This window comes from Bos grunniens, chromosome 15, assembly GCF_055505025.1.
Source record: "Bos grunniens cultivar Pamir isolate PY7600 chromosome 15, Bosgru_T2T1.0, whole genome shotgun sequence".
Lineage (NCBI taxonomy): Eukaryota > Metazoa > Chordata > Mammalia > Artiodactyla > Bovidae > Bos > Bos grunniens.
This window is the reverse complement of record NC_141179.1, coordinates 51,891,773-51,905,130: the sequence shown is the minus strand read 5'-3', so window position 1 is coordinate 51,905,130 and position 13,358 is coordinate 51,891,773. Positions and strand designations below refer to the sequence as shown.

At 51.1% G+C, this 13,358-nt stretch overlaps 2 protein-coding genes across 12 annotated transcripts; both read right to left on the bottom strand.

Moving 5' to 3' along the window:
- Window positions 1-15: 15 nt before the first annotated feature.
- Window positions 16-3,839, bottom strand: LOC147358192 (ecto-ADP-ribosyltransferase 5). Of its 11 annotated transcripts, none has more exons than XM_086340515.1 (6): window positions 3,711-3,839; window positions 3,210-3,417; window positions 2,773-2,932; window positions 1,093-1,816; window positions 469-501; window positions 16-383 (listed from the first exon to the last, which is right to left on the bottom strand). In XM_086340515.1, the coding sequence occupies exons 3-6, from the start codon at window positions 2,857-2,859 to the stop codon at window positions 277-279; spliced, it is 951 nt and encodes a 316-aa protein (XP_086196641.1). In that variant the 5' UTR covers window positions 2,860-2,932; window positions 3,210-3,417; window positions 3,711-3,839; the 3' UTR covers window positions 16-276. The 11 variants fall into 11 exon arrangements, with proteins under 11 accessions (XP_086196641.1, XP_086196639.1, XP_086196638.1 ...); XM_086340513.1 differs by having other exon boundaries at window positions 16-380; window positions 3,384-3,417; XM_086340512.1 differs by having other exon boundaries at window positions 3,384-3,417; window positions 3,711-3,838.
- A 3,853-nt stretch (window positions 3,840-7,692) lies between these two features.
- On the bottom strand, window positions 7,693-10,957 carry LOC147358191 (ecto-ADP-ribosyltransferase 5-like). The gene is made up of 4 exons (XM_086340511.1): window positions 10,892-10,957; window positions 9,196-9,919; window positions 8,581-8,613; window positions 7,693-8,496 (listed from the first exon to the last, which is right to left on the bottom strand). The coding sequence occupies exons 1-4, from the start codon at window positions 10,955-10,957 to the stop codon at window positions 8,390-8,392; spliced, it is 930 nt and encodes a 309-aa protein (XP_086196637.1). The 3' UTR covers window positions 7,693-8,389.
- Window positions 10,958-13,358: the final 2,401 nt, after the last annotated feature.

The following is a 13,358-nucleotide window of genomic DNA, read 5'->3' as shown; positions in this document are numbered from 1 at the left end:
GAACCAGTCATGAAATTTGATGTCACCATACTGCAGCACTATTTAATGGAGTAGCCATCAAAGCACTGCCCTTGCTTGTTCCCAGGAGTCCCCACCACAGAGCCGGGCTCCCTCCACCCTACCATGGGCTCAAATCCCCCAATATCCTGGTTGGAGACATGCCTGCTAGGTCTGGGTCTGAAACCACCTTCTTGCTTCTCCAAGCTCTTTGAAGCTTCCCTTCTTCTTTTGGAGATCACATGTTCCCAGGACTCCTAAGTAGCAGGCACTGAATGTTCAGAGCCCAGCTCCTAAGAGCTGGAACCCCCAAGAGGCCAAGAGCAGGGTCTTCCAGGACAGCAGAGAGAAGGCCCCCTTGGAGAGTGAGTCTCCCTGCCCTCCTACTGCAGAGAGAAGAAAAGGCAGTGAATGGTCAGCAGGGCCATGGGGGAGTCAAAGAGCCGAGGGAGGGACCCGATGGTGACTCACTTGGCACAAACTCACAGCTTGGCCTCTTCTTCTCTGCAAAAGACACCACAGTGAGGCCTCCAGGTAGACAGACCCTCACACTCCAGACTTCCCTTCCCTCCAGGCCCTGGTACAACTATTCCCAATTCAATCCATCTTCCCCTTCTCCCAAATACACTTCTGACTTCCCTTCCTCCTCCTTCTTCCAGTAAGTCTTCCCTTTTTGCCTTTCCATCGCTGCCCCACCCTGGCCCAGTCACTCTGTCCTGCCTCAGCACTGGGGAATAGCACACGTGCGTCCCATCAACCCACTACGCCCACGGCCTCCTGGGATCTGAAGCAGCCCTCCTGCCACTTTCCTCTGCTTATTGCCCTCCTTAACCAGGTTCTTTTGGTCTATTAGACTGTGTAGCAGAAGGAAAATTTTGAGAACATTTGGAGAATCTTCTAAGAATATTCACACATGCAGAAAGCACTTATCTGACTGCCACTGAGCTGGCAGAACCTGAGTCACAAAGAAAAATATCTCCAACTAGCTTCTGGCCCTCAACTTCCTCATTAATGACGTGGGTCTCTTGAAGGCCCTGGGGACTGAAATCAACTGGGGACCTCCTGGCAGTCCTGCTTCCCTCATGCATGGCTCACCACCCAGATAGGCGCAGTTAAAGTGGCTGCACATCTGATCACTGCTGGAGAGAGTCATCAGGCTTTTGTTTCCATCCTTGGAGAAGTTGCTCACCACGAAGACTTCATATGGGGGGATCAGCACCTCACGCTCCTCAGGAAAGACAGACAGGGCCTGGATGGGGGCTCCAGAGCAAGTCCTTAGAGAGAAGAAGGTGGCACTACCAAATCCGCGGGCCACTGCCTCATCCAGTGAGCTGGAGGCAAACTGGCCCAAGCGGATAGAGTCCCCCACACTCTTGGGTACAAAGTGAATCCTGCGCACGCCACGGAACACCTCTTGCCTGGGTTCCCTGCTGCAGCCCCCACCACCCCGCAGCAGCTGCAGGGCCCGGGTCAGGTAGAAATGCAGGGCCTTGAAAGGGAAGTGCTTCATGTAGGACTCCCAGGAGCCACCGCCAGTCCGCACAGCCTGGTTTAGCTCCCGGTACAAAGTGTTGGATGAGTTGGTGTAGACCATGATGGCAATTCCATGCTGGCTTCTGAAGCCAGGAGGCAGAGTGAGCCCTGCACGTTTTTGTTCCCAGGCCTTCTGGGCTGTCTCCCAGGACTCCCGCAACCGAGTATGGTTGGCCATCTCCTTCTCTAACAGAAGCACTGCTTTCTCCTCCATCTCCTCCGAGCAGCCCACATAGGCATCATCAAATGTGTCTGGAGCCAGGCTCAAGTACTGGATGGTAACACCCTGGACATATGGAGGTAAGGAAGAAAGGGGCCACACAGAAAAGTGTATAAGTTCAGGGTACTGGACTAAGGTCCTAGACACAGATTATTTCAGAAACCCAGAATCTCTTTTCTATGCTCAAATATCTGAAGTCTGATATTTGGCAAGACCTCAAGGGTTTAAATAACAGGCAATGAAGTCAGAGAGACATTGGTTCAAATCTTGAATTCACCACCTACTGCCTGTAAGATCTTGGCCAAGTCTCTGGGCTCCAGGTCCTGCACTTATAAAGTCAGTATACTTCCAACCTCACAGGGTTATTGTCAGGACTGCATATAGATCTTAACTAACTAAAAGGGGTCATCTATCATTAGAGAGGTTCCTGCACTTGGTGGAATGTGGCGCTGGGTGACTTCCAAGCACCATTCTGGCTTTAAGACTGTGTGCCCATGACATACAAATATGCCCTCAATCTCCAATGACCTGGCCCCATGCCCAGCCTGACTCTTTCCCTCTCCCACACAGGTATGTAGACACTAGGGCCCTGTCAGCTCTGAGACTCAGTCCTCCTGCTCTAGAAGCCTGCATCCTCCTGGGCTGGGAGTGGGGAGGAGGTCAAGCCCTGGTCTGGGAGGGGCTGCAGGAGGGTAGTACACTTAAGTAACCCTAAGGAGAGTGTGCAGGCTGGGCCCCGGGTGGGAGATGGGAAGTGAGAGGAGGAAGCTGGAGGCTGTCCCGAGGGAGGAGGGTATGAAGGCAAGAGGGTCACAAGAGGAACTGTGGAGTGGAGGTGGGGTTCTGGGACATGGAGTGGGAACTTTGGGCTCCCTGAGGGTGTGGAGGTTACTGAGAGGAAGCGGATTCAGAGGATGACATCCTAGAGAAGCGTCCCTGGGAGGGATCTTTGAGGAGTCAGGTCCCGGGTCCCACCCCCCCAAGTATTCCCTTTGCTGCAGCAGAAGGCTCTCCCCAGTTACCTGCCCAGGGTCATAACGGCGGACACCACTGCCGAGGGTGTAGAAGCTGAGGCAGCTGAGGCTTATCAGCAGAGTGGCTTGTATCATTCTTGCTGGATTCTTGGAGGGTGAGATCCAGATGAAGGTGGGACCAGCGATGGTCTTTCTTGGCTTCAGTGGGCTGGGGGACAGAGACTTGGAGCCTTTTTTCTCTGATGTGAGGGATCCCTGGTCCAGGACTTGGCCCGGCAGTGCACGGGCTGGTCCAAGGGCACGTCTAAGTGAGTGGACTCAGCTTGGATCATATCATCCCCCACTTCCACCCCAGCACAACCATAGCCTGTGTTCCCCGCCTCCTGATTCTTGGGGTTCTCAGAGCCATCTGCCCAGGAATGATAAAGTAGAAGGGTAATAATGGCTCTGCTGGAGTGGGGAGGGGACAGGGGTCAGGGACCCACCTGGAGGCAGCAGAGGCTTATTAGAAGGAAGAGTCAATTCTGATTCCACGATGGAACTGTTTCTTTGACTTGCTTTTTGTTGCTTCAGTTTTTATAATCATACATACAGTCCTGCCTCAGAGAACCCTGCCCCTCTGCCTGACTGTTAAACTAAAATACCTCTGTTCAACTCACAGGAAGAGAAGCTGACCTTTCCACCAGTGAATGGCTGCAAAAAAAGGAGAGATTAACACACTTTTTCTACAGGCTGGGCATTTCCTGCAAGATGTTTTGTAAGACTAACAGCCCTTTTTACTTAACTTCCTCACCACCTCCCCCTCTCTATTCTGCCATTTTACCTTGTTCTTCACCTCCCCCACCCCGCTCTTTTATAAAAGAACCTGGCATACGGACCCCATAAGTAGTTAATTTGAGACATTAGTCTGCCATCTTCTCAGTCAACCGACTTTCCAATAAAGTCATATTCCTTGCCTCAACACTTCATTTCTCAGAGTTATTGACCTGTCAGGCGGCAAGCAGAGCGAGCTTGGACTTGATAACAGGTCGAGAGAGGGAAGGAGAACTGAAGCTTCTGCATGGCAGGGGCTGAAGTCTGCACAGACGCTGCGCTGTGCTGTGAACCGGGAGTCCCGAGGGTCAGCCAAGTCCGAGGCTAACTATAGCATCAAAACAGTAACCTGATACCCATACCTCTCTTCCCCAAAAACAGTCAGCGGGGTGGGGGGAATCGGGCTGAAAGCTGTAACTTTCCTTCCCAGGGACTGCGAGGTCTATCTCCAGGATGCTTTTCTCCCTGCAAACCAGAGCTAGAGGAGGAGAATTGTGAGATGTGGTCTGTCCCTTGGGTGGGCCCTTTCGGCCATGGTTGGAACTCCAAGGCACTAGGCCAAGGGAACCCAGAGGGCTCTGCCTGCTGAGAGGTCACCACTTGTGCACTGTTGTTGTTGTCCTTGAGTCACTAAGTCTTTGTGACCCCGTGCACTGCAGCATGCCAGGCCTCCCAGTCCCTCACTATCTCCCAGAGTTTGCCTAAGTTCATGTTCATTGAATCGGTGATACCATCCAACCATCTCATCCTCTGTTGCCCTCTTTTCCTTCTGCCTTCAATCTTCCCCAGGATCAGGGTCTTTTCCAATGAGTTGGCTGTTCACATCAGGTGGCCAAAGTACTGGAGCGTCAGCTTCAGCATCAGTCTTTCCAATGAGTATTCAGGGTTGATTTCCTTTTGGATTGACTAGTTTGATCTCCTTGCTGTCCAAGGGACTCTGAAGAGTCTTCTCCAACACCACAGTTCAAAAACATCAATTCTTTGGCCATCTGCCTTCTTTACGGTCCAACTCTCACATCCATACATAACTACTGGAAAGACCATAGCTTTAATTATACGGACTTTTGTCGGCAAAGTGATGTCTTTGCTTCTTAATATACTGTCTAGGTTTCTCATGGGCTTTCCTGGTGGCTCAGAAAGTAAAGAATCTGCCCCCACTGTGGAAGAATTTGGGTAGGGTAGATCCCCTGGAGAAAGGAATGGCAACCTACCTCAGTATTCTTACCTGGAAAATTCCATGCACAGAGGAGCCTGGTGAGCTACAGTCTGTGGAGTCGCAAACAGCTGGACATGACCGAGAGACTCACACACACACACACACGCTAGGTTTGTCATAGCTTTCCATCCAAGAATCAATTGTCTTCTAATTTCATGCCTGCAGTCATCATCTGCAGTGATTTTAGACCCAAGAAGAGAAAATCTGTTGCTGCTTCCACCTTTTCCCCTTCTATTTGCCATGAAGTGGTGGGACTGGATGCCATGATATTAGTTTTTTTTAATATTGAGTTTTTAAGGTGACCTTTTCACTCTCCTCTTTCACCCTCATCAAGGGGCTCTATAGTTCCTCTTCACTTTCTGCCATTAACGTGGTATCATCTGCATATCTGAGGTTGTTGGTATTTCTCCTGGTAATCTTGATTCCAGCTTGTAAATCATCCGACCCAGCATTTCACATGATGTACTCTGCACAGAGGTTAAATAAACAGGGTGACAATATACAGCCTTGTTGTACTCCTTTCTCAGTTTTGAACCAGTCAGTTGTTTCATATAGTTTATTCCACTTATTTATTTGTATACAATTTGCATACGGCCAACAGTTGGGTGACATGTTGTCCAACATCTGAATGGCCCCCACCCACCTCCTTTCTGTTTATACCCCTTCCCTCCAGTAAGCTTCCCTTTCCTCCAGATGCAGAGCTCTCTCTCACATCCTCAGGGGCCAGGCTTGTCCCTCTCCAGACCCTCTGTCCCCTGACCTCTCAGACTCAGGCAACCCCATGTTTATAAACATTAGCCTTTCCCCTCACCTCCTTGGGCTTGCCTATAAATACACTAGCTCTGAGTTTTGGATACCTCGCAGGAGGTAATGAGAGAAGGGGCCAGCTGAGGAATCGGTCAGCAGCTCTGGGAGGAGCTTTCTGGTAGCGTGAGCCTCTGGGGGTGGCAGGATTCCTCCTTCAGAGTGGCCAAGGACTTGTGGATGCAGAAGCTAGTATTTAATAGATGTACTTGCTACTTGCTGTGTCTGAGGTGTGCGTAGAAGGTTAGATTCACCCCAGGGCCTTGTCCTGGTCTGGTTCTTTAATTCAGACCCATCTTCTTTCCCCTATCCCCTCAGGTTTGCCAGACAAAGAATTTCCTTCATCTAGAATCCTGCTTCCTGTAACCAAAAAGGAAGACAAGCTGTGTCCAGGGTTGAGAGAGGGAAATGAAAAGAGGGGCATCCCAAGGAGTTCCCTGGTGGCCTAGGGGTTATGATTTAGGCATTCACTTCAGTGGCCCAAGTTTAATCCCTGGTCAGGGAGCTGAGATCCCACAAACCAAAGAGCATAAACAAAAAGGAAGAGAGGCAGTCCAAAAGACCAGACTGCTTGTCAAAGACCACAGAAGATCAAGACAAGTTCTTTTGTTCCCTCCCAATGAGACTGGCCCCCCTAAGCTCTCTAAGATTAGAAATCAGGAGTCACTCTCCCGTTCTCCGTTACTGTGAAAACAGCATCTCACCTACGTATCCTGATGCCTCTCCCCCTAGGGGGTCCTGAGCACTGACAGTTGCTGGAACAGAAGGTACTATACTATACTGTCTGGACAAATAGGCCTGCAGGGACACAACACGGGGCCAGACCTGTTGGCATCAGGGTTTTCTCCTCTCTCCATCCTCTGGCTTTGGGGAATTGCTTCACTTATCCCGAGACCTGGCACCCCAAGAAAGACCCCAAGAGATGGAGTCAAATCTAGTCATCAAACAATGGTCTGGAGTGAAGTGGAAAGTCCTCCAAGATCACATGGCCAGTCAATGCTGGAGTTGGGACCCAGACTATCTAGTTTGGGATTTCTCCTTGCTCCTCAGGTGAGTCTCCATGCTCATCTGAAAGGATCGATGAGATACTCCCTGAGGCCAGGGATGCTGAATGTAGGACCAAACCCAGTGGGAAGGCACTTGTTCCAGCTTGAATCCTTGATTTGTCTCTGGATTCAGGGATTCCCTTTTTCATGGGAAGAGCTCTGGCCCAAAGAACCCTGAGCAGAGGCTAGTATTCCTGAGCCTAGGGGATATATCCAGAAATAGATGGGAGAGCGTCACATTTCTGAGCAGCTGTGTGGGAGAGGCACAACGGTTGTGGGGTTTGACAGTATAAAAGAGAAATCTGCCCTCCTCCTCCCCCGGTGACTGTCACTGGAGACCAACACCAGCTTCCCCACCACAGAGAAAGTCTAGGTAAGGGGCACACGACCCTCCTCCTGGGTACTTGGCAAGAAAAGCTGTTTCTGAAACAGGAAATATGGGCTGTTAGTGATGGAGTCATAGCAATCATTAGGAAAAGTTTCAGGAAACCTTTTCTCTTTGTCTGTTCAGGCTGCTATAACAAAAATACAACAAAGCAGGTAACTTATCAACAACAAACATTAATTTTTAACAGTTCTGGAGGCTGGAGGCTGAAAGTTTGAGATCTGGGTGCCACCCTGGTAAGATGAAGGCTTTTCCAGGTTCATAGCCAGCACCTTCCCCTGGGTCCTCACAGGCTGGAAGCTGCTAGGGAGCTCTGTGGGGTCTTTTATTACAAGAACAAAATTCCAGTCATTAGGGCTCATGAACTAATGAACCAATGATTTCCCCATGACTCACCTTCTAATACCATCACATCAGGCATTAGGGTTCCAGCATTTGAATTTTGGGGAGACACATTCAGACCTTTGCACATTGGATGGAGAACTTTGGGATACTTAGGGAGGTTTGAGGCCATTGGGTAATTTGGGGGTTTTTAGGAAGGGACATTACATTGCCTACAAAGGTCCATCTAGTCGAGGCTATGGTTTTTCCAGTGCTCATGTATGGATGTGAGAGTTGGACTGTGAAGAAAGCTGAGCACCGAAGAATTGATGCTTTTGAACTGTGGTGTTGGAGAAGACTCTTGAGAGTCCCTTGGACTGCAAGGAGATCCAACCAGTCCATTCTAAAGGAGATCAGTCCTGGGTGTTCTTTGGAAGGAATGATGTTGAAGCTGAAACTCCAGTACTTTGGCCACCTCATGTTTAGAGTTGACTCATTGGAAAAGACTCTGATGCTGGGAGGGATTGGGGACAGGAGGAGAAGGGGACAACAGAGGATGAGATGGCTGGATGCCATCACCGACTCGATGGACGTGAGTTTGAGTGAATTCCGGGAGATGGTGATGGACAGGGAGGTCTGACATGCTACAATTCATGGGGTCACAAAGAGTCGGACATGACTGAGCGACTGAACTGAACTGAACTGAACTGAGGAAGGGATTTGGAGCTACATCCCCAGTACGGAATGTTCATCACAGGCCTGGATGAGGGGAAACCAACAAGAGAAGTGCCCTGAGCAGGATGACAGGAACGACAGAAGGGTAGCATCTGAGAGAGGGAAAGGGGTTGCCAGTGCCTCCACTTCCTGGCCTTCCAGGCCCTTCCCAACACTCTGATCCCCACACCAAACATGAAATTTGATGTCATCACAGTGCAGCATCCCCCGACATCCTGGTTGGAGACATAGCTGCTAGGTCTGGGTCTGAAACCACCTTCTTGCTTCTCCAGGCTCTTCAAAGCCTCCCTTCTTCATATGGAGGTCACATGGTCCCAGGACTCCTAAGTGGCGGGTCCTGAACTTTCAGATCCTTGTTTCTAAGAGCCAGAATCCCCAAGAGGCCAAGAGCAGGGTCTGCCAGGAAAGCAGAGAGAAGACCCCCTTGGAGAGTGAGTCTGCCTGCCCTCCTGCTAGAGAAAGAAGAAAAGGCAGTGAATGGTCAGCAGGGCCAGGGGAGTCAAAGCAAGGGAAAGAGGGGCAGGAGGGTGACTCACTTGGCACAGACTCACATCTCGGCCTCTTCCTCCCTGAAACAGACAGCACAGTGAGGCCTCCATGTAGACAAACCCTCACATCCCAAACTTCCCTTCCCACCAAGCCCTGGCAAAGCCACGTCCCATCTCAATCCAGCTTTCCCTTCTCCCAAATATACTTCTGACTACCATTCCTCCTCCTTCTCCCAAGAAATCTTCCCCGTTTGCCGTTCCATCCCTGCCCCACCCTGGCCCCAATCCCTGGGTCCCTTCCTCAGCACTGGGGAATAGCATCCGTGTGTCCTGTCAGCCCCACTACACCCAGAGCCTCCTGAAGCCGCACTCCTGCCACTTTCCTCTGCTTAGCATCCTCCTTAACTAGGTATTTTGGTCTATTAGACTGTATAGCAGAAGAACATTTTGAGGACATTTAAAGAATCATCTGAGAATATTCACACATGCAGTAAACCCCATGGGGCCTTGTCTGAGTGGCTGAACCTGAGACAAAGAAAATAACTTCAGCTAATTTCTGGCCTTCAACTTCCCCATTAGTCACATGGGTCTCCTGAAAGGCCCTAGACATTTAAGTCAACCAGGGGTCTCCTGCCAGTCTTGCTTCCCTCATGCATGGCTCACCATCCAGATAGGCACAGTTAAAGTGGCTGCAGATGTGATTGGTGCTGGAGAGAGTCACCAGGCTGTGGGTTTCGTTCTGGAAGAAATCAGTAACCACGAAGACTTCATGTGGGGGGATCAGCACCTCATGCTGCTCTGGAAAGACAGATAGGTCCTGGATCGGGGCCCCAAAGCAAGTCCTTAGGGAGAAGAAGGTGGTATTACCAAAACTGCGGGCCACTGCCTCATTCAGGGAGCTGGAGGCAAACTGGCCAAAGCGGATAGAGTCCCACAGCCTCTTAGGTTCAAAGCGAATTGTGCGCACGCCTCGGAATACCATCTGCCCGGGTTCCCTGCTGCAGACCCCACTGCCCTGCAGCAGCTGCAGGGCCCGGGTCAGGTAGAAATGCAGGGCCTTGAAGTGGAACTGGTTCATGTAGGACTCCCAGGAGCCACCGCCTGTCTGCACAGCCTCGTTCAGCTTCTGGTGCAAAGTGTTGGATGAGTTGGTATAGAGCACAATGGCGATTCCATGCTCGGTTTTGAAGCCCGTAGGCAGGCTGAGCCCTGGACTTTTTTGCTCCCAGTACTTCCTAGCTGTCTCCCAGGCATCCCACAGCCAGGTATGGTGGACCATCTCCCTCTGTAGCAGATGGACTGCCACCTCCTCCATCTCTTCCAAGCAGCCCACATAGGAATCATCAAAGGTGTCTGGAGCCAGATCCAGGTCCTTGGAGGTAATATCCTGGGCATATGGAGAAAAGAAAGAGAGGAGCCACACAGGAAAACATGTAAATTCAGGGTACTGAACAGAGGTCCTGTGGGCAGTTCAGTTCAGAAACACAGAATCTCATTTCTATGCTCAAATATCTAGAGTGTGAACTTTGTCAAGAGCTCAAAAACTTAAATAATAGGCACTGAAGTCAGACAGATGTGGGTTCAGTTCTGAATTCTCCAGCTACTGACTGTGAGATCTTGGGCAAGTCTCAACTTTTCTGGGCTTCAGTTTCTCCCCCTATACACTGAGGATACTTCCTGACTTCACAGGGTTATTGTCAGGACCGCGTATAGATCCTCTCTATGTACTAAGAGGGTCGTTTATTATTAGAGAGGTTCCTGCACTTCGGATGTGGGGCTGGATGACCTCCAAGCACATTTCTGGCTCTGAGACTTACTGTGCGGATGACATACAAATATACACTCAATCTCCAATGACCTGACCCCATGCCCAGACTGACTCTTTCCCTCTCCCACACAGGTGTGTAGATACCACACCATGTCCCTGTCAGCACTGAGACTCAGTCCTCTCCTGCTCTAGAAGCCTGCATTCTCCAACCTGGGTGGGAGTGGGGAGGAGGTCAAGCCCTAGTCTGGGAGGGGCTGCAGGAGGGTTGTACACAGGTAACCCTAAGGAGAGTGTGCAGGCTGGGCCCCGGGTGGGAGATGGGAAGTGAGAGGAGGAAGCTGGAGGCTGTCCCGAGGGAGGCGGGTATGAAGGCAGGAGGGTCAGAGGAGGACCAGTGGGTGGAGGTGGGGTTCTGGGAGATGGAATGGGAACTTGTGGCTCCCTGCAGGGGTGGAGGTTCCTGAGAAGAGGATTCAGAGGATGGCATCCTAGAGAAGCATCCCTGGGAGGGATCTTTGAGGAGTCAGGCCCTGGGTTTCCCCCACTCCACAAGTGTTCCCTTTGCTGCAGCAGAAGGCTCTCCCCAGTTACCTGCCCATGGCTGCCCAGGGTGTGGAGGCTGAGGCAGCTGAGGGTGATCAGCAGAGCCGCCAGCATTATCCTCAGAGACACTTGGAGAGTGAGATCCAGTTGAGGGTGGGACCAGCAATGGTGGATTCTCAGGTTTGCTGGGATGGTGACAGAGACTTGGAGCCTTTCTTCTCTGTGTGAAGGGTCCCTGGCCCAGGACTTGGCCGGGCAGGGCGTGGGCAGGTCCAAGAGCGCTGAGTGAGTGGGTGTGGTTGGATTATAACATCCCCCACCTCCACCCAGCACAACATTGGTCTCTGTTCACTGCCGCCTGGTTCCTGGAGTGCTTAGAGCCATCTGCACAGGAATGATAAAGGCAGGGGTGGGGGTTGAGGAGGGGAGGTGATTTGGCTCTACTTAGAGTCAGGCGGGGCCTGGAGTCAGAGGCCCAACTGGAGGCGGCCCAGGCCTGTTAGAAGGAAGCTGCTGCTGCTGCTGCTAAGTTGCTTCAGTCGTGTCCGACTCTTCGGCCCCATAGACGGCAGCCCAGCAGGCTTCCCCATCCTTGGGGTTCTCCAGGCAAGAACCCTGGAGTGGGTTGCCATTTCCTTCTCCAATGCATGAAAGTGAAAAGTGAAAGTGAAGTTGCTCAGGCATGTCCAACTCTTCACAGCCCCATGGACTGCAGCCTACCAGGCTCCTCCGTCCATGGGATTTTCTAGGCAAAAGTACTGGAGTGGGGTGCCATTGCCTTCTCCTAGTCAGCTCTAACTCTAGGATGGAACTGTTTCTTTGACTTGCTTTTTGTTGCTTCAGATTTTATAATTATACACGAAATCCTGCCTCAGAGAACCCTGCTTCTCAGCCTGACTATTAAACTAAAGTACCTCTGTTCAGCTCACAGGAAAATAATCTAACTCCCATGCCAGTGAATGGCTGCAAAAAAAGAAGAGATTAACATATCTTCTCCATAGGCTAGGCATTTCCTCCGAGATGTTTTGTAAAACTCAGGGCGCTTTTTACTTTACTTCTGCCCAGCCTCTCCCTCTCTGTTTTGCCTTTTTACTTTATTCCTCACCTCGCTTTCTCTGCCGTTAAAAAAAAAAATAACCTGGCAATACAAATCCCTATAAGATAGTTGAGACATTCGTCTGCCATTTTCCTGGTCAGCTGCCTTTCCACATAAAGTCGTATTCCTTGTCTCAGCACTTCCTTTCTCAATTTATTGAGCTGTTGTGTGGCTAGCAGAGCGACCTTGGATTTGGTAGCAGGCCAAAAACAAGAAGGAGCGCTGACAGTTCTGGGTGGCAGGCCCTGGGGTCTGCTCAGGAGCTGCACTATCTCCTGTCCCCTGTGTCCCGCTGATCTACAGTGTCCATGGCTAACTACAGCCCCCCACCCAGGCAGTGACCCGACACCTCCCTTCCCTGACAGCAGACACCCAGTGGGAGCAGGGGCCAGAGCTATAACTCCCCTTGCCTTGGACTGCGAGGCCTTTCTCCAGGACCTTCTTTGTCTCCTAGCAAGACCAAGGCTACACACAGCAAGAGAACTGTGAGAAGTGTTTTTCCCTCAGGCAATCTGTGACTGCCATGGCCCAGCCTCCACACCAGAAGTCTGAGAGGACCAAGAAAGTTATACCTGCTGAGAGTTCACCTCTTGTGTGCTCCTTTATTTGCATACAATTTGCATACGGCCAACTCCTTGGGTCACGTGTACTCCTGCATTTGAGGGGCCCCCACCCTTCCCCTTTCTCTTTAAGCCCCTTCCCTTCAGTAAGCCTTGCCCAGATGCAGAGCTCTCTCTCACATCCTCAGGGGCCAACCTCGGCCCTCCACAGACCCTCAGTCCCCTGACTCTCAGACTCAGGTGACCTATGTTTATAAACACTAGCCTTTCCCCTCACCTCCCTGGGCTTGCCTATAAATACCCTAGCTCTGGGTTTTGGATGCTCCCATCAGTCAGCAGCTCGGGGAAGAGCTTTCTGGCAGCATGAGCTTCTGGGGTGGCAGGATTCCTCTTTCAGAGTGTCCAAGGACCTGGGGGTCCAGAATCCAGGATTTAAGAGATGTGCCTGCCGCCTGCTGTGTCTGAGAAGGGTGAAGAAAGTTAAACACACCCCGGGGACTTGTCCTGCTCTGGCTCATTAATTTAGCCCTATCTTTGTTCCCCCACCCACTTAGGTTGCTAGACAAGTAAAAAATTTCACCTAGAATCCCATTTCCTCCAGAAATTCTTCCTGTAGATCAAAAAGGAAGACAAACTGTGTCCAGGCTTATGGAAGGGTGGGGAGGGAGGTGAAAAGAGGCATATCCCAGGGAGTTCCCTGGTGCCACAGTGGTCAGGATTTCAGGCTTTCACTGCTGTGGCCCAGGTTCAGTCCCTGGTCAGGGAACTGAAATCCCACAAACCATGAAGCATGACCAAACGAAGAAGAAGAGACGTGGTCCCGAAACCGGACTGCTCCTCAGGCAAACACAACAAATCC